At 43.9% G+C, this 23,482-nt stretch overlaps 1 protein-coding gene across 2 annotated transcripts in view; it reads right to left on the bottom strand.

Moving 5' to 3' along the window:
- The window catches only part of pcgf5b (polycomb group ring finger 5b), a 180,463-nt gene that overhangs the window by 23,927 nt on the left and 133,054 nt on the right, over window positions 1–23,482 (bottom strand). Inside the window, exons 5-9 of one of the 2 annotated variants that reach the window (XM_055646578.1) lie at window positions 20,965–21,024; window positions 18,391–18,536; window positions 16,541–16,639; window positions 16,296–16,394; window positions 7,240–7,329 (exon numbers count right to left, since the gene is read on the bottom strand). In XM_055646578.1, the coding sequence (XP_055502553.1) occupies window positions 7,240–7,329; window positions 16,296–16,394; window positions 16,541–16,639; window positions 18,391–18,536; window positions 20,965–21,024 (494 nt within the window). The remainder of the gene's footprint in view (window positions 1–7,239; window positions 7,330–16,295; window positions 16,395–16,540; window positions 16,640–18,390; window positions 18,537–20,964; window positions 21,025–23,482) is intronic. The other variant, XM_055646579.1, reaches the window with a different exon arrangement.

Genomic DNA, 23,482 nt, shown 5'->3' with positions numbered 1-23,482 from the left:
CTCATCAAAACTCTTAAGAAACCTATGAAACACTAAAAACCTTATCAATTAATTTTAAGACATACATATTGTAGATCCCTAAAGTAATTTCACTTCTCGTCTTGTTTTTGATTTTGGTTTTGGGTGATTTGGAAAATGTAATCAATAAAGTTCCTTTCTTCTCGTATCTTGATTACGATAGATCAGGAATCGAGGAGGAACTTTAAATAATGAATATTGCAAGACTCCTAATCATACCACTGCCATGGCACGGCAACCCTGCAACAGGGAGAGTGGGCAGAGAACAGAAGTCAAATCAGTAAGAAAACTCAAAACATTGCTACACATACTCTAAATAAGACCCACACATGAGCAAGAAAAAGAGAGCTACCTAGAACTTAGAGTCAGAGTGATACAGTGTGGAAACAGGCCCTTCGGCCCAACTTGCCCACACCGGCCAACTTGCTCCAACTACACTAGTAGCCCATGTTTGGCCCATATTCCTCTAAACCTTTCCTACCCATGTATACATCCAAGTGTCTTTCAAATGCTGTAATTGTATGTGCTCCAACTAGGTCCTCTGGCAGCTTCTTCCTTATACCTATGTTCCATATACCCACCATCCTCATGTTCCCATTTCATCCTGGGATTTAATCAGCGCAGTTTTAGAGCCCCAACACCTCTTCCCTCTCACTCTCAAACTACCCCTGCATATCAGTATTCTCCATACACATCTCACTGCCCTCCATGTCCTTCTCCTTGGTGTAAACAAAGTTCTTGTCCAGTATCTCAACTACCAGACCCCAAAAACAAAATGTTTAAGAAAGAACTGCGGATGCTGGAAAATCGAAGGTAGACAAAAATGCTGGAGAAACTCAGCGGGTGAGGCAGCATCTATGGAGCAAAGGAATAGGCAACGTTTTGGGTCGAGACCCTTCTTCAGTCTGAAGAAGGGTTTCGACCCGAAACGTTACCTATTTCCTTCGCTACATAAATGCTGCCTCACCCGCTGAGTTTCTCCAGCATTTTTGTCTACCTCCAAAAACACATTCCTCCTTTATCCACGAATGGTCCTCCTCGCTCCCTGGTTACCGTCTGGTTTTTAATCTGGGTATAAAAGGTTTGGGATTTTCATGTTGAAAAGACATACGAGCGGAATTAGGCCATTTGGCCCATCGAGTCTACTCCACCATTCAATCATGGCTGATCTATCTTCCAGAGCAGCCTACCATGTGGAACGTTGTCTAATACTTTGCTAGTCATTTATCCTCCTCATCTGTCCTTCCCTCTCATCCCCATTCTCCTGCCTTCTCCCAGTAAGCTCTGACAGAATTACTAATCAAGAACCTATCAATCTCTGCTTTAAAAATACCCAAAGACTTGGCCTCCACAGCTGACTGTGGCAATGAATTCCACAGATTCACCATGCTCTGGCTGAAGAAATTCCTCCTCATCTTTCTAAAGGTATATCCTTTTATTCTGAGGCTGTGCCCTCTAATCCTATATTATCCCTCCAGTGGGAATATTCTCTCCACACTCACTCCACTTTCATTATTCGGAAAGCTTCAAAGAGAGCCCCCGCATCTTTCTTTAATCGACTCTCCAGTCATTTCATGGTCCCCTTTGTCGATGAACCAGTTTCAACCATATTCTCAGGCAGGGCCTTATAATCGTTCCCGCTCTCAGGGTGAAAATGTCACCCCCAGATGCCCTCTAAATCTCTTCCCCCTTGCCCTAAACCGATGCTCTTTAGTTTTATCTACCATCGATGGGGGGAACTAGTTCCTGCAGTCACACCTACCCATATCAGCATAATTTTATAGACCTTATTTTTGCTCCCTCTTATCCTCCTCCATGGAGAAAACACCCAGCTTCTCCAGTCTCTTCCCACTACTGTCACAAGCTTCATCCTGGCCAGGGAGCAGTAAAGAAACACTGATAATGAAAACAGACCATCACTAAAGGTCAGCAGAACATCCATCAACGTGGACATTGGGCATAAATACCCCATTAGACAGACAAGGAGGTAATGATAGGCTAGATTCCAGCACATCATAGTGCAATGGCATACATGGATTCTGCTGCAGAGGACCCAGATATGGATTTGCACTTGGGTGTGTTTTGTGCAGGCATATTCAAGATGGAAATGGTCAACTTTGTTTGGATGCTTGTGATCTCAATCATGATAGGGCCTCGGAGGGTCAACTTCCTTTGCATCACTTGCAAGGGCCATCTAATAACTGAACACAAGTGAAAGGTCAGCCGACACACACGCACTTGGCGACCTTTCTCATAATTACACTGTGGGGAGCAACATGCACAGGCACAGCACCCCAACTCTCCCTCCTTCAGTGGAATGCTGAGGCTCTATAAGGTGCTGGTCAGGCTGCATTTGGAGTACTGCGAGTAATTTTGGGACCCATATCTGAGAAAGGTTTACGGGAATGATCCCAGGAATGAGTGGATGTGGAGAGGATGCTTCCGATCTGGTGGGAGAGTCCAGGACCAGAGGTCATAACCTCAGAATTAAAGGACGTGCCTTTAGGAAGGGGTTGAGGAGGAATTTATTTTGATCAGAGGGTGGTGAATCTGTGGAATTAATTGCCACAGAAGGCTGTGGAGACCATCAATAGATATTTTTAAGGTACTGATAGTCAGATTTTTGATTAGTACGGGTGTCAGGGGTTATGGAGAGAAAGCAGGAGAATGGGATTAGGAGGGAGAGATCGATCAGCCTTGATTGTATGGCAGAATAGATGGTAGGCTGAATGGCCTAAATCTGCTCCTATTATTAATGAACTTACAAGAATGTTCTCCTGGTCAAAATCATTTTGCTCACAGATTGAACTTGCTGTAGAGTTTAACTTTAGCTGGAGCTAGCCTGCCACAATACTGATGTTGTTGATACATTGAACCAAGAGACTAAATTATTACCACTGCCTGTGTGCTGCAACCAAAGATACAAACATGAAGTTGGGATTCTACCTGCATTTCAAGCAAATTTACCAGTTAGTCATGGGCTTTTTGATTCATTAAATAACACTGGTCCTATTCTGTAAACAACATGCAAATCCTAAATAGAAATATCGTGCTGTAGATTCTGTATAATGATGTTCATGTTAAACTTACTTATTCAGAAATATTCTGCAGATGTAAACAAGAAACAATAGTTTGTGATAGTATACAAAATGCTGGAGTAATTCAGCAGGTCAGACAGCATCTCTGGAGAAAAGGAATAGGTGACGTTTCGGGTCTGAAGAGTCTGAAGAAGGGTCTCGACCCGAAACGTCACATTTCTTCTCTCTCGAGATGCTGCCTGTCCGGCTGAGTTACTCCAGCTTTCTGTGTCTATCTTCGGTTTAAACCTGCATCTGCAATTCCTTCCTAAACAATGGTTTATGATATATTTATTGGGACAAGCGCTCATGCCACATTCGTTTGTTAACATAAAAATGATTTATAACCTAAAACTAGACTAAGTGGGACCCGTTGGGTCACATGTTCACACGGGAGGGCTGGTCCCCCGACGCAATATTCCACCTCACCACCAATTCCAATAATGGTGGCCAATGGGGGGGCTTTCTGGAGTGCTGATATGGGTTCTTGGGGTGGCAGCTCAGTCCCTCAAGCCTGATCTGCTGGCAGCTCACTCACGGCTGGTGGGCTGGCAGTTGACTCATGACTATTCCTTGAAATTCAATTTCAAGCAGGGTGCAAGGCCACCAAATTCAAATCCATGTTCCTACCATTTCAAGCAGGGTGCAAGGCCACCAAATTCAAGTGCAGTTTCTTACCACTATGAGCAGGGTGCAAGGCCACCGAATTCAAGTGCAGATTCCAACCACTTCAAGCTGGGTGCAAGGCCACCGAATTCAAGTGCAGTTTCATACCACTTTCAGCAGGGTGCAAGGCCACAAAATTCAGTGCAGTTTCATACCACTTTAAGCAGGATGCAAGGTCGCCAAATTCAAGAGCAATTTCATTCCACTTCAAGGAGGGTCGAATTCCACCAAATTCAAATCCAGCTTCATACCATTTCATGCAGGGTGAAACCACCATAAAACCACACAAAACACCAAACTCACACTTCAGTAGACATTCAGTGTGTTCAGTTGATTCACAGCCCAGAGTCATGACCTCCCACAGTTCCGGGTTTTATAACTCCTCCCCCTCCCACCGGAAAAGGTGTGGCTTTCAGGGCGTGATTGACAGGAGAGAGATTCTCAACAGTTTTTAAACACTAATAACACTTTTATTTTTCATTGATGGGAATAATTATCTGCACCTGCTCGGCGGAGGGGGGACTGAGTAAGATGGCAAAAAATCACAGCCGTAAGTGGTAGCATTTTATCTTAAATCAATATTCAGTGCAAACAGGAAGTAAGTGCATTTTCAGTAGTGCCTTTAAACTTCAAGCCAAAGCACCCAAGCCACCATTTGCAGTAAGTAGTGACTTTCAACTTCAAGCCAAAGCACCAAAGCCACAATTTGCAGTAAGTAGTTCCTTTCAACTTCAAGCACCCAAGCCACCATTTGCAGTAAGAAGTGTCTTTCAAGCCAAAGCACCCACCACCATTTGCAGTAGTGCCTTTCAAGTTCAAGCCAAAGCACCCAAGCCACCATTTGTAGTAAGTAGTGCCATTCAATTTCAAGCAAACCACACAAGCCACCATTTGCAGTAAGTAGTGCCTTTCAACCTCAAGCCAAAGCACCCAAGCAACCATTTGCAATAAGTAGTGCCTTTCAACTTCAAGCCAAAGCACCCAAACAACCATTTGCAGGCAGTACCTTTTACTTCAAACAAACCATATTTTCATTTTCAAACCACATTAAGGGTACTCACAGTTGTGTAGACATTTGTTCAGTGTTATTCAGAGCTCATAGAGACGTGACCCTTGGCTTCATCCATCTTGCAGAGATTGAGGCACACCACTTCCTGGTTTTATAGTCCCTCCCCCTCCCTCCAGCAGGTGCAGCAGAGAGAATGGTGATTTTTTTAAACTTCAAGCCAAAGCTCCCAAGTCACCATTTGCAGTAAGTAGTGCCTTTCAACTTTAAACCAAAGCTCCCTAGCCACATTTTGCAGTAAATAGTGCCTTTCAACTTCAAGCCAAAGCACCCAAGCCACCATTTGAAGTAAGAAGTGCCTTTCAACTTCGAGCCAAATCACCCAAGCCATCATTTGCAGTAAGTAGTGCCTTTCAACTTCAAGCCAAAGCACCCAAGCCATCATTTGCAGCAAGTAGTGCCTTTCAACTTCAGGCCAAAGCACCCAAACAACCATTTGCAGGCAGTGCATTTTTACTTCAAACAAACCATATTTAGATTTTCAAACCATATTAAGGGTACTCACAGTTGTGTAGACATTTGTTCAGTGTTATTCAGAGCACAGAGACGTGACCCTTGGCTTCATCCATCTTGCAGAGACTGAGGGAGGCACACTACTTCCTGGTTTTATAGTCCCCCCCCCCCCCTCCCCTCCCCCCCTCCCTCCAGCAGGTGCAGCAGAGAATGGTGATGTTTTTAAACTTCAAGCCAAAGCTCTCAAGCCACCATTTTCAGTAAGAAGTGCCTTTCAACATCAAGCCAATTCACCCCAGCCATCATTTGCAGTAAGTAGTGCCTTTCAACTTCAAGCCAAAGCACCCAAGCCACCATTTGCAGTAAGTAGTGCCTTTCAACTTCAAGCCAAATCACCCACCACATCATTTGCAGTAATTAGTGCCTTTCAACTTCATGCCAAATCGTCTGCCAGTATTTGCAATAAATAATGCCTTTCAACTTCAAGCCAAAGCACCCAAGCCACCATGTGCAGTAAGTAGTGCCTTTCAACTTCAAGCAAATCACCCACCACCATTTGCAGTATTTAGTGCCTTTCAACTTCAAGCCAAATAACCTGCCACCATTTGTAGTAATTAGGGCCTTTCAACTTCAAGCCAATACACCCAAGCCACCATTTGCAGTAAGTAGTGCTTTTCAACTTCAAGCCAAAGCACCCCAGCCACCATTTGCAGTAAGTAGTGCCTTTCAACTTCAAGCCAAAGCTCCAAACCCACCATTTGCAGTAAGTAGTGCCTTTCAACGTTAAACCAAAGCTCCCAAGCCACCATTTGCAGTAAGTAGTGCCTTTCAACTTCAAGCCAAAGCACCCAAACAACCATTTGCAGGCAGTGCCTTTTTACTTCAAACAAACCATATTTTCATTTTCAAACCACATTAAGGGTACTCACAGTTGTGTAGACATTTGTTCAGTGTTATTCAGAGCTCATAGAGATGTGACCTTTGGCTTCATCTATCTTGCAGAGACTGAGTGAGGCACACCACTTCCTGGTTTTATAGTCCCTCCCCCTCCCTCCAGCAGGTGCAGCAGATAGAATGGTGATTTTTTTTAAACTTCAAGCCAAAGCTCCCAAGCCCCCATTTGCAGTAAGTAGTGCCTTTCAACTTTAAACCAAAGCTCACAGGCCACCATTTGCAGTAAGTAGTGCCTTTCAACTTCAAGCCAAAGCACCCAAGCCATCATTTGCAGTAAGTAGTGCCTTTCAACTTCAAGCAAAGCACCCAAGCCACCATTTGCAGTAAGTAGTGCCTTTCAACTTCAAGCAAAGCACCCAAGCCACCATTTGCAGTAAGTAGTACCTGTCAACTTCAAGCAAAGCACCCAAGCCACCATTTGCAGTAAGTAGTGCCTTTCAACTTCAAGCCAAATCACCCAAGCCACCATTTGCAGTAAGTAGTGCCTTTCAACTTCAAGCCAAAGCACCCAAGCCACCATTTGTAGTAAGTAGTGTCTTTCAACTTCAAGCCAAAGCACCCAAACAACTATTTGCAGGCAGTGCCTTTTTATTTCAAACAAACCATATTTTCAATTTCAAACCACATTAAGGGTACTCACAGTCATGTAGACATTTGTTCAGTGTTATTCAGAGCTCAGGGAGACGTGACCCTTGGCTTCATCCATCTTGCAGAGAGTAAGTGAGGCACACCACTTCCTGGTTTTATAGTCCCTCCCCCTACCTCCAGCAGGGGCAGCAGAGGGAATGGTGATTTAAAAAAAAACATTAATATCTCTCTGATTTTTCATCGATGGGAAAAATCCTCCGGACCCGTAAGGCGGAGTGGGGCTCTGAGCGAGATGGCCAAAAATGACGGCCGTAGATGGCGGCGTTCTGTCGGAAATTGCAGCACAGTGGGCCAAAAGCGGTCAAGATCAGAGATTTAGTAATATAGATAACAGAACATTTACATATGCATACTTACATTTTCAGCTCTGAGTCTCCATCTTGTCATATATATGAATTCCATAGTATGATCCTTCCCCATAATTTCCCCATTGCATAGAACATCGAGCTTTGGGAAGAAAACAAAATTATTATCATTGATCAATGCTTAGATATTTTATAATATATACATAATGGAGAGAGGCTTCCACTTCCATTCAACAAAGAGGCAACTTTGTTCATTTGAGTCATTGGACCTCAGCATGAAAAAAGTGAACATTTGTGATTCCTGAAAATGCATGTTTGATTTGTGGGTTTTTACTTTCAGAGGAACTGAGGTACCCTAATAGAAACATAGAAACATAGAAAATAGGTGCAGGAGGAGGCCATTCGGCATTTCGAGCAAGCAGCGCCATTCAATGTGATCATAGCTAATCAGCCCAGTTTAGAGAGACAGTGCGGAAAAGGCCCTTCAACCCACCGAGTCTGCATTGAACAGCGATCCATGCACATTAACACACTAGAGACAGTTTTTTTACATTAATACCAAGGTAATTAACCTACAACCCCGTTTGTCTTTGGAATGTGGGAGGAAACCGAAGATCTTGGAGAAAACCCATGCAGGTCACGGGGAGAACGTACAAACTCCATACAGACAACATCTGTAGTCAGGATTGAACTCGGGCCTCTGGTGTTGTAAGGCAGTAGCTCTACTGCTGCGCCACCATGCCACGCTAGTTCATACATCATCCAAAGACATACTGAAAACGGTCCTAACAAGATCATTAAGAGAATCCTGTGTTCAATCCCGAACACAAACCACAGCCTTTATTTTTTCATCACAATCAGTCACACAGCAGGAAACAGGCCCTTCAGCCCAGCTTGTCCCTGCCGACCAAGGTACACATGCATTAGTCCCATGTGCACGAGTCTGGCCCATATCCCTCTCACCCTTACCTCCCCATCTATCTGTCCCTTTTAAAAACAAAAGATTGGAACCTTGGAGAATCAGATGGGCATTGCTAGTCAATGTCACTACACCTTCTGAAAATGGGCCATTTAAAAATTATTTTCCCCATTCAAAAATATCGTCAAAAAACAGTTTATTGCTGGTTGATTTCAGTGTCGAAACAGGGGCAGGAGAATTGAAAATTAGTCGGTGGATTGGTTGCATGATCAAAATTGGCTAATTGAGCAATCAATAAAAAGGAGGCAATGTGTGGTGGAGCTGGCCTATTGAGCATCCACGGGGGGTGTATGGAGTGTCCATGAGGAGGGGGGTGTGTATGAAGGGAGGAGGAGGAGGTCAGTGTGGAGGGGTGAATATGTGGGGTGAATGTGTGGGGGAGGGGGAGTACATCGAGAGGGGGAATGTGTGTTTGTGTGGGGGGGGGGGGGGGTGGGTGGGGGATGTGTGGGGAGGGGATTGTGTGTGGGGAGGAGTGTGTGTGGGGGGAGGGGAATGTGTGCGGGGGAGGGGAGTCTGTGGAGGGGGTGTATGTGGGGGAATGTGTGGGGGAGGGGGAGTGTATTTGTGGGGGGGGTGTGTGTGGGGGAGGAGTGTGTGTGGAAAGGAGTGTGTGGGGGGGGGTGTGTGGGGGTGTGTGTGCGCGGGGGGTGGTGCGGGGGGAGTGTGTGGGGGGGTGTGTGTGTGGGGGGGAAGTGTGTGGGGGGTGAGTGTGCGGGGGGGAGAGTGTGTGGGGGGGGGGTGTGGGGGGGGCGGTGTGTGGGTGGGGGGGGGGGGAGGGGTGGGGTGGGTGTGTGGGGGGGGGGGGTGGGGGGGTGTGTGGGGGGGGTGTGTGGGGGGGTGTGTGTGGGGGGGGGTGTGTGTGTGGGGGGGTGTGTGTGGGGGGGTGTGTGTGTGTGTGGTGTGTGTGTGTGGGGGTGGTGTGTGGGGGGGTGTGCGTGTGTATGTGTGTGTGTGTGTGTGTGTGTGTGTGTGTGTGTGTGTGGGGGGAGTGTGTGTGGGGGGGGTGTGTGGGGGGGGAGTGTGTGTGGGGGGGGAGTGTGTGTGGGGGGGGTGTGTGTGTGGGGGGGGTGTGTGTTTGTGTAGGGTGTGTGTGTGTGTGGGGGGGTGTGGTGTGTGGGGGGTGTGTGTGTGGGGGGTGTGTGTGTGGGGGGGGGGAGTGTGTGGGGGGTGTGTGTGGGGGGGGGGGTGGGTGTGTGGGTGTGTGTGTGTGTGGGTGTGTGTGTGGGGGTGTGTGTGTGGGGGGGTGTGTGTGTGTGGGGGGTGTGTTTGTGTGTGGGAGTGTGTGTGTGGGGGGGGGGAGTGTGTGTGGGGGGGGGAGTGTGTGTGTGGGGGGGGGGTGTGTGTGTGCGGGGGGGAGTGTGTGTGTGTGGGGGGGGTAGTGTGTGTGCGGGGGAGGTGTGTGGGGGGGGGGGGGAAGAGTCTGCATCCCCGTTACCTTTCCTCTTCAAAACAGGTTTCCTCTTTATTTAGGGTGGGGGGATGAATGGTGGAAGGTGGCTTCTCGGACTGGAGGCCTGTGACAAGTGGTTAGGTGCCTCAGGACTAGTTTATATCAACAATTTGGATGAAACTGGACAAGGCATGATTAGTTTATTTGTAGATGACACTAATGTGGGTAGTGTTGTATATAGTGAAGATGATTATCAAATATTACAGCAGGATCTTGATCAGTTGGCAAGTCAAACCAGGGCAGGACCTTCATAGTGAATGGCAGGGCTCTGGGGAGTATTATAGAGCACAGAGATCTAGGAGTGCAGGAAAATAGTTCCTTGAAAGTGGTGTTACAGGTAGATGATGTGGTTACGAAGGCTTTTGTCACTTTGGTCTTTACCAGTGATGGGTATTGAGTGTGGAAGTTGGAATGTTACTTTATAGATGTACAAGACATGGGTAATACCACGTTTGGAGTATTGGAGTTTAATCTTTGTCACGTTGCTATAGGAAAGATGTTGTTCAGCTGGAAAGGGCACAGAGAAGACTTACGAGGATGTTGTCAGAACTCGAAGGCCTGAGCTACAGGGAGAGGTTGAGTAGGCTGGGACTTTATTCCTTGGAGCACAGAAGGATGAGGGGTGATCTTATAGAGGTGTATAAAATCATGAGGGGAATAGATAGAGTGAATGCAGTCTTTTACCCAAGGCAGGGGAACCGGGGACCAGATGCTTAAGGTGTGAATGGAAATTTAATAGGAATCTGAGGGCACCTTTTTCACACAGAGAATGGTGGGTAAATGGAACGACCTACCAGAGGATGGAGTTGAAGCAGGAACCATAAAGGTGTAGAGGGATATGGGGCAAATTCAGGCAGGTGGCACTAGTGTGGATAGGACGTGTAGGACTGAGTCTGAAGAAGGGTCTCGACCCGAAACGTCACTCATTTCTTCCATCCAGAGATGCTGCCTGTCCTGCTGAGTTATTCCAGCATTTTGTGTCTTGCTTTGTATAGATAGGACACCTTGGTGGGCAGGGGCAATTTGTGTTGAAGGCCTTGTTTTCATGCTGTATGACTTCATATATTGCTTCATGACTCATTAAGTAAATATATGTGCAAGGATACTTTGTAAATGGCAATTATTATCAAGTTTAATGGGATATTTAAAAAATGACCTTTGCATCTTTAGAAGAAGGCTGCGGTTAGGGAACAGTAGTCATACAATAGAAAAGGTTTTTGATCAAGCTAATTGCTCACCTAATTATTTCTAATCTCCTATGATAAAATGACTGAAGTGAAAAGAATGTCTGAGGGTTTTTCAGAAATTGCTCCCGATCTATCTTTGTAACATCAGGGAAATGCCTCTACAAACTTTTAATTAAGTTACAGTATCAAAGGAGAGCCACGTCCAAGGCACATGCCAATTAATATTTAATTCCATTTAACATTCTCTTGCTTGACAATCAACTATATATAAAAAACACTGTAAATGTTAAGAATTCTCTTTGGGGTTACACTGACTAACTATACTCAAATCTCTTTAATGTAGAACAGTCTTACTATTAAAAAAAAATACACATTAATGATTTTGTATTGTTGACTTTGGAATACATCGCCCATCTTTCTTACTCCGTCCAAATAGTTACTTGTTTCACTTCCAGACACTGAGTCAATTAGTTATTTCTTTTGGATGTATAATTTTTTCTCTGAACAAGGCTAAATAATGCACAATGCAGAAACTTTCCCATTAGAATCTGGCCTATGTGACAAAAAGGGGCAAAGTTGACTGTTTCAAAGAAAGGAATATCCGACTTTAATCCCAAACTACGATGGGAAAATACACATAAATGATTAACCAAGTAAAATTTTGCTTTGATTTTTCGTTTTAATTTGCAATATTAAGAGTGCTACAAAATGTGATTTTTATAAACTTTATGGATATTAACTGAGCAAAGAATTGCTCCTGCTCTGGGGAAAATTATCACATTATATTATTCTACATATTGAAGTTGATAAATTTGTGTCATAGGAGCAGAATTAGGCCATTCGGTTCATCGAGTCTACTCACCATTCAATCATGGCTGAACTATCTTTATCTCTCAAACCCATTCAAGCCCAGCTTGAGGGGGGCTGTGGCTGTCCAGGGAGACCCGAAAATCCCTCCCACCGTCGGGTGCAACCGCTGGCACCTTGCTTTATGCCAATCTAACGATGACTTATTGTTGCTCCCCGTGTTGTGTAGACGCTGCAGGAGAAGCTGGAGTATCCTCTCCAGGTTGTAGGTGTAGGTTTGCAGGTGATGTGTGGTCGGATGCAAGCCTGGGCGATGTCATATGGAGGACAGGCTGGTGCCCATGCAGCACATCCCCCCCTCTCCACATCGCTGATCGATCCAAAGGAACAGCAGGGCCGTTCCAGGAGCTGCCAGAGCGAGGTTGTAGACAACGACGAATGGCGTTAGAGGCTCCGACTCCGGATTTTCTTGATGTTTACTCCTGGAGCCTTTTCCATGACAAGGCAGTGGAGGTTTTAAATCAGTGTTTTCCCTCTCCTAGATGGACTGCCTTCCCAGGCTGACGAGCCCCATCTGCCCGAGACTGGTGGGGGCGGGAGTGTCTACCTTCCCGTGCAGGTCTAGAGCACCTGCCCACCTACCCTATCAATGCCTCTTCTAAGTTGATATACTTCTATCAGGTCTCCCTTCAACCTTCAGCCTTCCAAGAAAAGCAACCAAAGTCTGTCCAACCTCTCCCTGTAGCTGTTTAAGAAGGAACTGAAGATGCTGGAAAATCAAAGGTAGACAAAAATGCTGGAGAAACTCAGCGGGTGCAGCAACATCTATGGAGCGAGGGAAATAGGCAATGTTTCTGGCCAAAACGTTGCCTATTTCCCTCGCTTCATAGATGCTGCTGCACCCGCTGAGTTTCTCCAGCATTTTTGTCTGCTCTCCCTGTAGCTAATAGCCCACAATCCATCAATCTAGTAAACCTCCTCTTCACTCCCTCCAAAGCCACCACATACTTTACAATTAAAAAATAGATTTACTAAACAATTTTCTGTGAACAAAATCACCCTCTTTTATTTATTTTTAATAATTTAAAATATAATACATAATTTAAAAAAAGTACCATACCTTATTTTTCCTTCTGCTGACCTAACAACAACTTTTCAAATACGAATATTCTGCACCAGGTCTAACAAAGCAGGGTTCTAAGAGCAGATTTCTCCAGTTTAAATGCTGAGGTAACTCAGCAAGCTCTGGTTCTGCCATTGGATTCTATGGTAAGTTACTGGCAGAAGTCAACCAATTGGTCTGCGACATTCTCACCGGCACAGGAGACCTGATGTGTCCTGGTACTCAGACTATAAATAGTGCACAAGGCGTGAATTGTAACTTACGTTTCCTACCATTACAGCCATGTAAGTTTTTTATCAGTACAGTGATAATTTACACAAATCAGCTACCATTTTCTAACCAGTACTCAGTTCTGGCCAATGCCAACTTAAGGGCCTGTCCCACTTGGACGACCTAATCCACGAGTTGAAGAAAATGTCAAGGTCGTGTTGACTCGCCGAAGTAAAAGACCTCCTACGACTATGTCTACGACCTCCTACGACTATGTCTACAACCTCCTACGACTATGTCTACGACCTCCTACGATCCCCCTCGACCTTAGTCTTCCACACATAAGACCAACTACAACTAGCTACGAGTGGAAAATGATCACATGATAAAATGAGGTCATGTTTGAATTTTTTTTCTCGGGCCAGTTACCGACCTACGATTACCTACGACTACCATCACAACCTTGCCATAGAGGGAGTACAGAGAAGGTTCACCAGACTGATTCCTGGGATGGCAGGACTTTCATATGAAGAAAGACTGGATAGGCTCGGTTTGTACTCGCTAGAATTTAGAAGATGGAGGGGGAATCTTATAGAAACTTCCAAAATTCTTAAGGGGTTGGACAGGCTAGATGTAGGAAGATTGTTCCCGATGTTGGGGAAGTCCAGGACAAGGGGTCACAGTTTAAGGATAAAGGGGAAATCCTTTAGGGCCGAGATGAGAAAAACATTTTTCACACAGAGAGTGGTGAATCTGTGGAACTCCCTGCCACAGAAGGTAGTTGAGGCCAGTTAGATGTGGCCCTTGTGGCTAAAGGGATCAGGGGGTATGGAGAGAGGGCAGTTACAGGATACCAAGTTGATGATCAGCCATGATCATATTGAATGGCGGTGCAGGCTCGGAGGGCCAAATGGCCTACTCCTGCACCTATTTTCTATGTTCTATGTTTCTATGACCTACCTAGGAGTAAAAAGTATCAATTTTTTCCATGCCGACCTTTTTTTTTACTCGTGGACATTTTTTATCAGGCTGGTAAAAACACCGCAACCTACTTGAGGCCACGAGTACGCAGAGACGACTAATCCGCACGAGGAAGAGTTACGAAGACCTCCTACGACCTCTTGGTGACCATGCTGCGAGTATTAGTCAAGGGCAAACTCGGCAGAGGTCGCTAATTAGGTCGTAAAGTGGGACAGGGGCTTTACTTCCAACTCTGGCTGGCCCTTACTGGAACAGCCAACAACACGCAGGAAAATCTGCACTAAATAATCTTTGGGGCCTGAATGACAAAGCATATTTTCTCTTGGAAATATGTTTGCTAAATTTTAGTTAGCAAGAAAAAAATATTGCAAGCCCATCTTTAAGCATGGCAATATAAAAAGCTATGCATTAATTTGAATAATGCCACCGAGTAAATGAGAGGAGTATTGGCAGAGACTGACAGATGCACTGATTGCATTTGACATCAGATCCACTTCCAATCTTCTTTGTTGAAACAGAAAACACCACTAAAACCACACAATAATTGAAAGTTATCTCAATTGTATTGGGCCTGAGTGTATCAGAAGGTAATGAATGTAGAACAAATACAGTTTCAACATATTTTTCTTTTTGTTAACACAATACAGTCCTAGTTCTGGGTCAGTGACACAATCTATTGAGGAATACTGGACTAATCACACTAGAATAGGGTTGTAATGGTTGGTCTTGCACACATGCTGCATAATTTCACCCCATCAACCGTCACATACAACATATAATCCTCTGCCATTTTCGCCATCTCCAACGGGATCCCACCTCGTCACATCTTTCCATCTCCACCCCGTTCCGCTTTCCGCAGAGAACATTCCCTCCGCAACTCCCTGGTTAACTCGGCCCTTCCCACCCAACCCATCCCCTCCCCAGGTATACATCCTCCCTTGACTCCGTCCAAGGACCTCGAGGCAGAGGTTCACTCCACTCCATCAACCTCATCTACACTATTCCAGGTATGGACTTCTATACATGGGTGAGACCAAGCGCAGGCTCAGCGATTGATTCACTGCACAACTCTGCTCAGTCCGCCTAAACCTACGTGATCCCTCCCATTCCCACACAGACCATTCTGTCCTGGGCCTCCTCCACTGTCAGAATGTGGCCCAAAGCAAATTGGAGGAACGCCACCTCATATTTTGCTTGGGCAGCTTCCACCCCAGCAGCATGAATATTGACTTCTCTAACTTCAAATAACCCTTGCTTTTCCTCTCTCTCCATCCCTTCCCCATCCTAGTTCTGCAACGAGTCTGATTGTCCCCCTGATTAAATTCTATCTCTGTGTGCTTCATTGTCACCTTCTCCAAGCTAACCATGATTTATTCTACATTTTCCTTGAGCTTCATCACCTTTGATGTCTCACTCTCACACTTTATGCCCCTGTCCCAGTTAGGCGATGTTTTAGGCGTCTACAGGCGACTAGGCTGTCGCCACATGGTAGCCAGGGTGTCGCCTGTATGGTCGTGAGTAGCCTCTTCAGTCGCCCAAAGTGTTGTGCGGTTTTCTGGTCGCCGCTGGTTTTTTGCAATGATCAGAACTTTTCGGCGACAGTGGGCGACTGTGGGCATGCCAATGAGCGTAGCTTGACTTCTCCTGACGTAGGTGCTGTCGTAGGTTGTCGCCACGATGACGTAGGTTGTCGCCAGTGCTGACTTCGTTGAATTCCATTGGCGACTACTTACGTCAACCTACGTCAACCGGCGACAGGTACCGGCGACTGAATTGTCTTACCTTGTCGTAGCTTGTCGCAGGTGGACGTAGGTGGTCATAGGTGTGGTCGTAGGTGGATGTCCTAATGGGTCGTCAGTTTCCGTAGCTTGCCATAGCATGACGTCGACTAGGTGATAGGTTGTCGCAGGCATTGTCGTAGACATTGTCCTTGGGGGATCCAGTCGCCATTTCTTCGGCGACCTGCTACGATTATGAGTCGCCGGCAGTTGCCAAAGAAATCGCCTAAGTGGGACAGGCCCATTACCCTTCCTTACAGTATCTCTGTGTCTCCCTCTCCCCTGACTCTCAGTCTGAAGAAGGGACTCAACCCAAATCGCCAGCTATTCCTTCTCCAGAGATGCTACCTGTCCCGCAGAGTTACTCCAGCGTCTTACATTTAATAAAATAACACATTTTTAAGAAGCCAAACATGTTACAGCCAATGTTAGGGTATATTTGTGAGTATCAATTAATTCAGCTTTCATCCTCCCAGGTGCACACAAGTGTGTACACACAAACACTCACACAAACAGACACGCGCATCACATACACAGAAAGCAAAGGCATACATTGTCAGTACTTCAGTGATTATATTTTGCAATCTCACCTCACAAGTGCTCGGAAGTTTTAATTTCAAACTGAGAAATTTCTTTATAGTTCCCACTGTGACTCTTGTGGAGCAGCGGATAAATTTCTTCATTAAGCCCTGTTGACATCAGACAAATATTTACAATAAATGGCTAGGACCCAGCAGGTTATAAACTGTGTTCCAGATTCAGGTTTGTTACATATACTGAATTCAAAATTCCACCATATGCTTACAACAAATATTCAAGCTGATTATCTACTCACAGGAAGAAGAGTTTGCTTCGATCGACACAAGAGACTGCAGATGCTGGAATCTTGGGTGAAAAACAAACTGTTGGAGGAACTCAGCAAGTCAGGCGGCATCTGTGGAAGGAAATGAACAGATGATGTTTCGAGTCTGAAGAAGAGTCCCGACCCGATATGTCATCTGTCCATTTTCTTCCACAGATGTTGCCTGACCCACTGAGTTCCTCCAGCAGTTTTTTTTTTTCTTCTTTTAAGTTGTATCAGGCCTCAGTTCAACTTGTGAAATTATCCATTTGGTGACATTGTTCATTCATTATATCTTGTTAATCTAATTTAGCACTGGTGGGCTAGCAATATTGTGGCAACTGATGAGAGTGTATAAGTATACTGACAATATTCTGATCACTGATAGTCAGAAGGATGTAGTGTATGAAAAAGATGGTGAAATCTACCCCTTCTCCACTGACTCCATCTGTGATATCAGAAACGTAAGAAGAGTTTCTTAGCAAGACCTGGACATCAATGAAAACACTCAAAATATGGGTTGATTAAACTCTATGGACAAAAAGCATTCTCTTAAACTTATGCTTTCGCCTGTTTAAGAATTGACTAAACTGATATAAACTTACATAAGTGGTCATTAAGCAGGGGTGTGGAATCTGACAAGGTCTCCTACTAGACACAAGTAACGGCAGATGCTGGTTTTTAAAAAAGGTGGAGGGGGTGAAGTCAATGTTCATACCATTGGGTTGTGAGCTACCCATGCACAATATGAGGTGCTGTTCCTCTGGTTTGTATGTGGCCTCTCTCTGCCAATGGTGGAGGCTCAATAGAGTATCGGAATGGGAAGGGGAGTTAAGATGGTTAGCAAACGGGAGGTGCAGCAGGTCTTGGCAGAGCGAGCACATGGGTTTGGTGAAACCGTCGTCTTGTCTACTCGTGGCCTCACTAATGTAAAGGAGGCCACATTGGGAGCACTGAAGGCAGCAGATGAGGTTAGAGGAGGTGCACATGAACCTCCGTCGCACCTGAAAGAACTGTTGCGGTCCCTGGATGCTTGTGGGGGAGAAGGTTTAACAACAGGTGTTGCATATCCTACTGTTTCTGGGGAAAGTACCTGGGGAATGGATGGTTTGTGTGGAAAGGGATGAGTGAATTTGAAGAGGGAGAGAGATGAAAGGGGTGAGGATGGAAAGATCGCGTTGAAGGTGGCGGAAATGTCAAATGTGTTGGCTTGTAAGGTGAGGAACAGTGGAGTTCTATCCTTGTTCCTCCTGGGGGGAGGGCAACGAGAGCGGAAGCATGAGATGCAGGTGAGGGAGTTATCTCTGACATGAGCGAGGAAACTATTTTTACCATCATGGACGTCCAAGGGTGGGAAGCATCATCTTGGGTGTAGATGCGGCAGAGAAGGAGAGTTTGGGAGTTGGGGAATGTTTTTTTTTGCAAGAGTCATAGTGGGAGGAGTGGTCCAGATAACTGTGAGAATCAGTGGGTTTATAGCAGATGTCAATCAGTCATGTGTCCCCTGTGATATAGACAGAGAGAGATTAAGAAGGGAGAAAGCAGTGTCAGGGATATCAAGAAAGGGGACTCCCAATAGACATGAGTTGATTGCTGTGCTTACCTAGCTACAATGTTTTAGAAAGGTTGTAGGAGATTAAAACACTTCTGGTTTACTAGAATTGGAGGAAAATATCAATCGTAAAGAGCATTCTCACGTCAACCACTTTATTCTCAATTCTCACTATTTGCTTTGTGACTGATCCCACCCCTTTCTCAGAAAAATGTCTAAATATATCTCCAAAAAAATGAAATGACACTTCAAGATATACAATATTCTGTTTGAGTTGAAGATTAGTTAGTACCTTTACTGTATTGTCTCCCGATTGGCCATTGTTGCGAAGGCAGTCTAGACAAATGGCTATCTGTGGGTCACTTCTGTGATAATCCTGATCATCTTGGTCCTCTTCCTCTTCCACTTTAGGCTTCTTTGCTTTGGGGCCTTCATTATCTTTACAGAAACACAGGCAATTATTTTGTAAGATACACGCTGCAAACATTGTAGTACCAGTTCTCAGCCAGAAATGATCTTCTGAGGGTTATCTCCCAAATTGTAGTTCCTTATCTCATGTAATAATATTACAGCTTTTGGTACATGCTTTTACCACATTTCCAACTATTTAAAAATTACATAAGTCCACCCTAAAGCTTTTTAATATATGATCAAGAATCATGGTGATCAAATTGGAAACAAGATGACCAGCTGAAAATTAGGTTGACTGTGGAAAATTAAGTTGACTGGTGAATTGTCATTCTTGTCAATAGAAAATAGACAATAGGTGCAGGAATAGGCCATTCGGCCCTTCGAGCCAGCACCGCCATTCAATGTGATCATGGCTGATCATCTCCAATCAGAACCCCGTTCTTGCTTTCTCCCCATATCCCCCGACTCCGCTATTTTTAAGAGCCCTTGTCCTTATTCCTATGTCACTACTCAATAGAGAAAGAGAAGATTGTAGGGTTTTTTTGCAGCGTTAAAGCTAGTTGCTTGAGATGATTCATCTCAGTCTGTTTTTCCTCTCATGCATTCAGCTTTTCTGTTCAATTGGTCAGGGTTTTCTTTCCGTCATTGTTCCAAAATAATCAATTATTTTCACCCATGTGAAATCCTTCTTTAATGATCTTCAACATGAATGCATTGGATTTCTCAACAGGATGATCAAACATATATTAAAAAAATGTTAGTTACCGACAAAAATTTGGCGATTTCACAAGCACACATAAAGTAAACAGTACAGGGATACTCTCCGGGGATTGGAGTGGGGATGCATGTTGCTGAGGTTGATGACCTTTCCAACTGAACATACTATATTTAATCTGGCAACATTTAGCAGGATACTGGTTAGCTATATGATAAACACATTTTTTATCACTGACACCAAAGCTTGAGGAACATATAATTTGGGCGAATGTTAATTTAAAAAATATTTTGTTTAAATGCTCTTCCTCTTTTTTTTTGTCTTATTCTTAATCAACTTACTTTATCCACCATATCTGAATAATGATCCAAAGTTCCCGATGTTGCAGGAGTCCAGAACCAGGGGCCACAGTTTAAGAATATGGAGTAAGCCATTTAGAACGGAGACGAGGAAACACTTTTTCTCACAGAGTAGTGAGTCTGTGGAATTCTCTGCCTCAGAGGGTGATGGAGGCCGGTTCGCTGGATGCTTTCAAGAGAGAGCAAGATAGGGCTCTTACAGATAGCGGAGTCAGGAGATATGGGGAGAAGGCAGGAACGGGGTAATGATTGGGGATGATCAGCCATGATCACATTGAATGGTGGTGCTGGCTCGAAGGGCCGAATGGCCTACTCCTGCACCTATTGTATTGTCAATTATACCATTTCCATGAACCAAGGTGAATTGGGTTCAAATTAATATTTTCTAGGGTGGGAGACAGCAACCTTCACATGGTCCACCCTGTTTCGACTAGTGCAATCAACCCGGCGTGCACAAGCAAATAGATCAAATAGAACAAGTTGACCTACAACTTTAGGCTGTGCACGCCATACGCAAGAAGAAGATTTTCTACTAAAAGTTCTGTCATTTCACTGTGGATTCCTGAATATTAGCAAAGAAATATTAAACAAATGGCTGGGTTTAACGAATAAACATATTACTGAAACAAGATTGCTGTTGTCTTTGCTTTCAGATTGCTGTTTGATCACTTCACTGATAATCAAGTAATAACTAAGTGAACCAAGGAGGTAAAGCTTTGACAAAAGGTGTCCTCTTAAATGAGGAAAAGGATGAATGGGAGAAATGAAGCAGGTTACTGCTTTGCCATCTAAATTTAGCAACAGAAATAGAACTGTTGGATTTGATGTGCAGGATGGAACTGCAGATGCTGGTTTAAACCGAAGATACACAAAAAGCTGGGGTAACTCAGTGGGTCAGGCAGCATTTCTGGAGAAAAGGAATAGGTGACCCAAAATCACGGTCTGCTTCCCTCGTTTCCCTTTCCCGTGACTCTCAGTCTGAAGAGGGGTTTCGATCTGAATCGTCACCTATTCCTTTTCTCCAGAGATGCATCGTGACCTGCTGGGTTACTCCAGCTTTTTGTATTGTTTAAGAAAGCACTGCAGATGTTGGAAAAATCAAAGGCAGACTGAAAGCTGGAGAAACTCAGCGGGTGAGGCAGCATCTATAGAGCGAAGGAATGGGTGGTGTTTCGGGTCAAGAATGGTAAATAACCTAGAGTAAATGAAGGGTCAGTGTGAGCGGGCAACCTACTGCCAAAATACGCTGTAGTAAGTACAGCAGACTTAAGTTTTCATCAGATGACTGGTCTTCTGTACCAACACAAGGTCTCCAAAACCACAAGATCTTTAGGACAATTCATTACACTGAAGGTGAAGCAAAGATTCTAATTTAATTTACCTTCTCCATTCTCTTGTGGTTTATTTTTTTTCCAGAATTCTTCTTCCTGTCGTTTTTCCACTGGCCAAAAGAACATATATATCCTCTAAGATTATTAAAATATTTTTCAATTTACATAGAAAGCAATTATAAAAACCATGGGAGTAGCATTCCCTGTCACCACATACGGTGGATTTAATTTCAAATGGAGGACAGATACTGCCAGATTTAAACATTATTTAGGAAAATGCCTCAAAGGTTTTTCTTTAGCTTTTAATGAGTTGTTTACATCTTAGAATAAATCAACCCCATTCTACTTAATCTAAATGTGTTAGCATTATCCAAATAAAACATACAGGTGCCACCTGTTGTTCTGAGCACTGAGATGGTCATAGAAATGTCCTACATTCAATATTTTGCTCATTTAACTATGGAATGTGCACGGTTCAATCAATTAATACACAAGATCACGCAGTCACTATTTTATATACCAAAACTCAGAGGTATTGTTCTATTGTGTTATTATTTAGTTTAAATTAGTTTAGATATACAGCAGGGAAACATACCCTTATTAGGTATTTAGGCCCACCGAGTCCACATCGACCACCGATCCCCATAAACCAGCACTATCCTACACAATAGGGACAATTGTTACCGAAGCCAATTAACCTACAAACTTGCACACCTTTGGAATGTGGGAGGAAACCGGAGCACCCGGAGAAAATCCACTTGGTACATAGGGAGAATGTACAAACTCTATACAGACAGCACCCATAGTCTCTGACGCTGTAAGGCAGCAACTCTACTGCTGTGCCACTGTGCTACCTTTTTGAGTAAGGTCAGATGACAAGTACTCAGATCTCCCTCATTACTTGCTGGTATTGCAAGTTTCACAGGCATACTCTACCTAAGACAATCTGAGACTTATTGAGTAAGCAATCATTTATTTATTCTACTTATTCAACTTCCACTCCTAAATCTGCACCCATACAGTTGAATAATCTCCACAGATATTATAAGATTACAATTTTTAATTTTACTTGTTGAAATATTGCTTCTAAAAACATCCAATTACTCTTACAAAACTATCAATGTTCATAATTTAGAATGGAATTGCTTTCTCTTCACCTGTTCAGATATCATTTATTCCAATCCTAATTTCTATTTTCAGAACATGAATGATACTTCCATCATGACTATAATACACGATGACAGTTCTCTTTTTAATTCATATTTTTAAAAAGACAATTTAAATAGACAGTGAATCTGCGGAGTTCATTGCCACAGAAGACTGCGGAGGCCAAGTCAATGAATATTTTTAAGGCAGAGATTGAAAGAGTCTTGATTAGTACGGGTGGCATGGGTTATGGGGAGAAGGCTGGAGAATGGGGTTAAGAGGGAAAGATAGATCTGCCATGATTGAATGGAGGAGTAGACTTGCTGGGCTGAATGGCCTAATACTGCTCCTATCACTTATGAAACATAGGAAATAGAAACATAGAAAATAGGTGCAGGAGGAGGCCATTCGGCCCTTCAAGCCAGCACTGCCATTCATTGTGATCATGGCTGATCGTCCCCAACATAGAACTAATGAACAATTTCAATCAATATCAACTAAACATGATATTTGTAGAAATGATACTTCATTGTTCACTTATTTAAGGGCACTAGAGTCGGCAAATAGTTGCATTTTGAATGCACTTTTGATCCAGTGAGATTTGTACTGGGCTAAATGAGCTGCATGAAAGAGTGAACTACCTCAGTGAGATCACCCTTAACTCTGGCATTCCTGCTCAGCTGTTAGAACTGGAGCTTGTTCTTCCTTTCCATCCCAACTCCTAAAGGGCCATAAATAACATAATTGATCTTGAATAAGGATTTAAACATCATCAATAATGTTTTTGGTTGACCATTTATTAGAAATACACTAATTCAGAAGTAGGACTCAAACTGATTTAAAAATATGTGATAAAGATCTGTATCAGCTTTCTATTTTATTTGGTCACCGCTTTATATTACTTTTCATTAATAAAAAGTGGAACACATCCCCCTGAGTATCAGTTTCAATTTAAACAAATCTACTAAATACATTTTATCACAGATGGTCCACCACAGTATTAGTATATTAAAGGGAATCTCACAGTATTAGAAGGAAGATACTAGCATGGATAAAAGGTTGCAATAAAGGGTGAACAAAGGGAGCTATTTCAGGTTGGCTGCCAGTGACTAGCGGAGTTCCGCAGGGGTCGGCCGCTACTCTTCACGTTGTCTATCAATGATTTGGATGAGGGAATTGAAGGCTTTGTGGTCAAGTTTTCAGATGATATGAAGATAGATGGAGGGGCAGGTAGTGTAGAGAAAGCAGGAATTCTGCAGAAGGACTTGGACAGGTTTGGAGAGTGGGCAAAGAAGTGGCAGATGGAATACAGTGTAGCAAAGTATGGAGTCATGCATTTTGGTAGTGGGAATAAAGGGGTAGTCTATTTTCTAAATGGGGGGAGGATTCAAATTTCAATAATATTTCTAATTTCCAAGTGAT

Source organism: Leucoraja erinacea, chromosome 15, assembly GCF_028641065.1.
Source record: "Leucoraja erinacea ecotype New England chromosome 15, Leri_hhj_1, whole genome shotgun sequence".
Classification (NCBI taxonomy): Eukaryota; Metazoa; Chordata; class Chondrichthyes; order Rajiformes; family Rajidae; genus Leucoraja; species Leucoraja erinaceus.
Note: the sequence above shows the minus strand (reverse complement) of the source record. Positions and strands in the feature narration are given on the sequence as shown.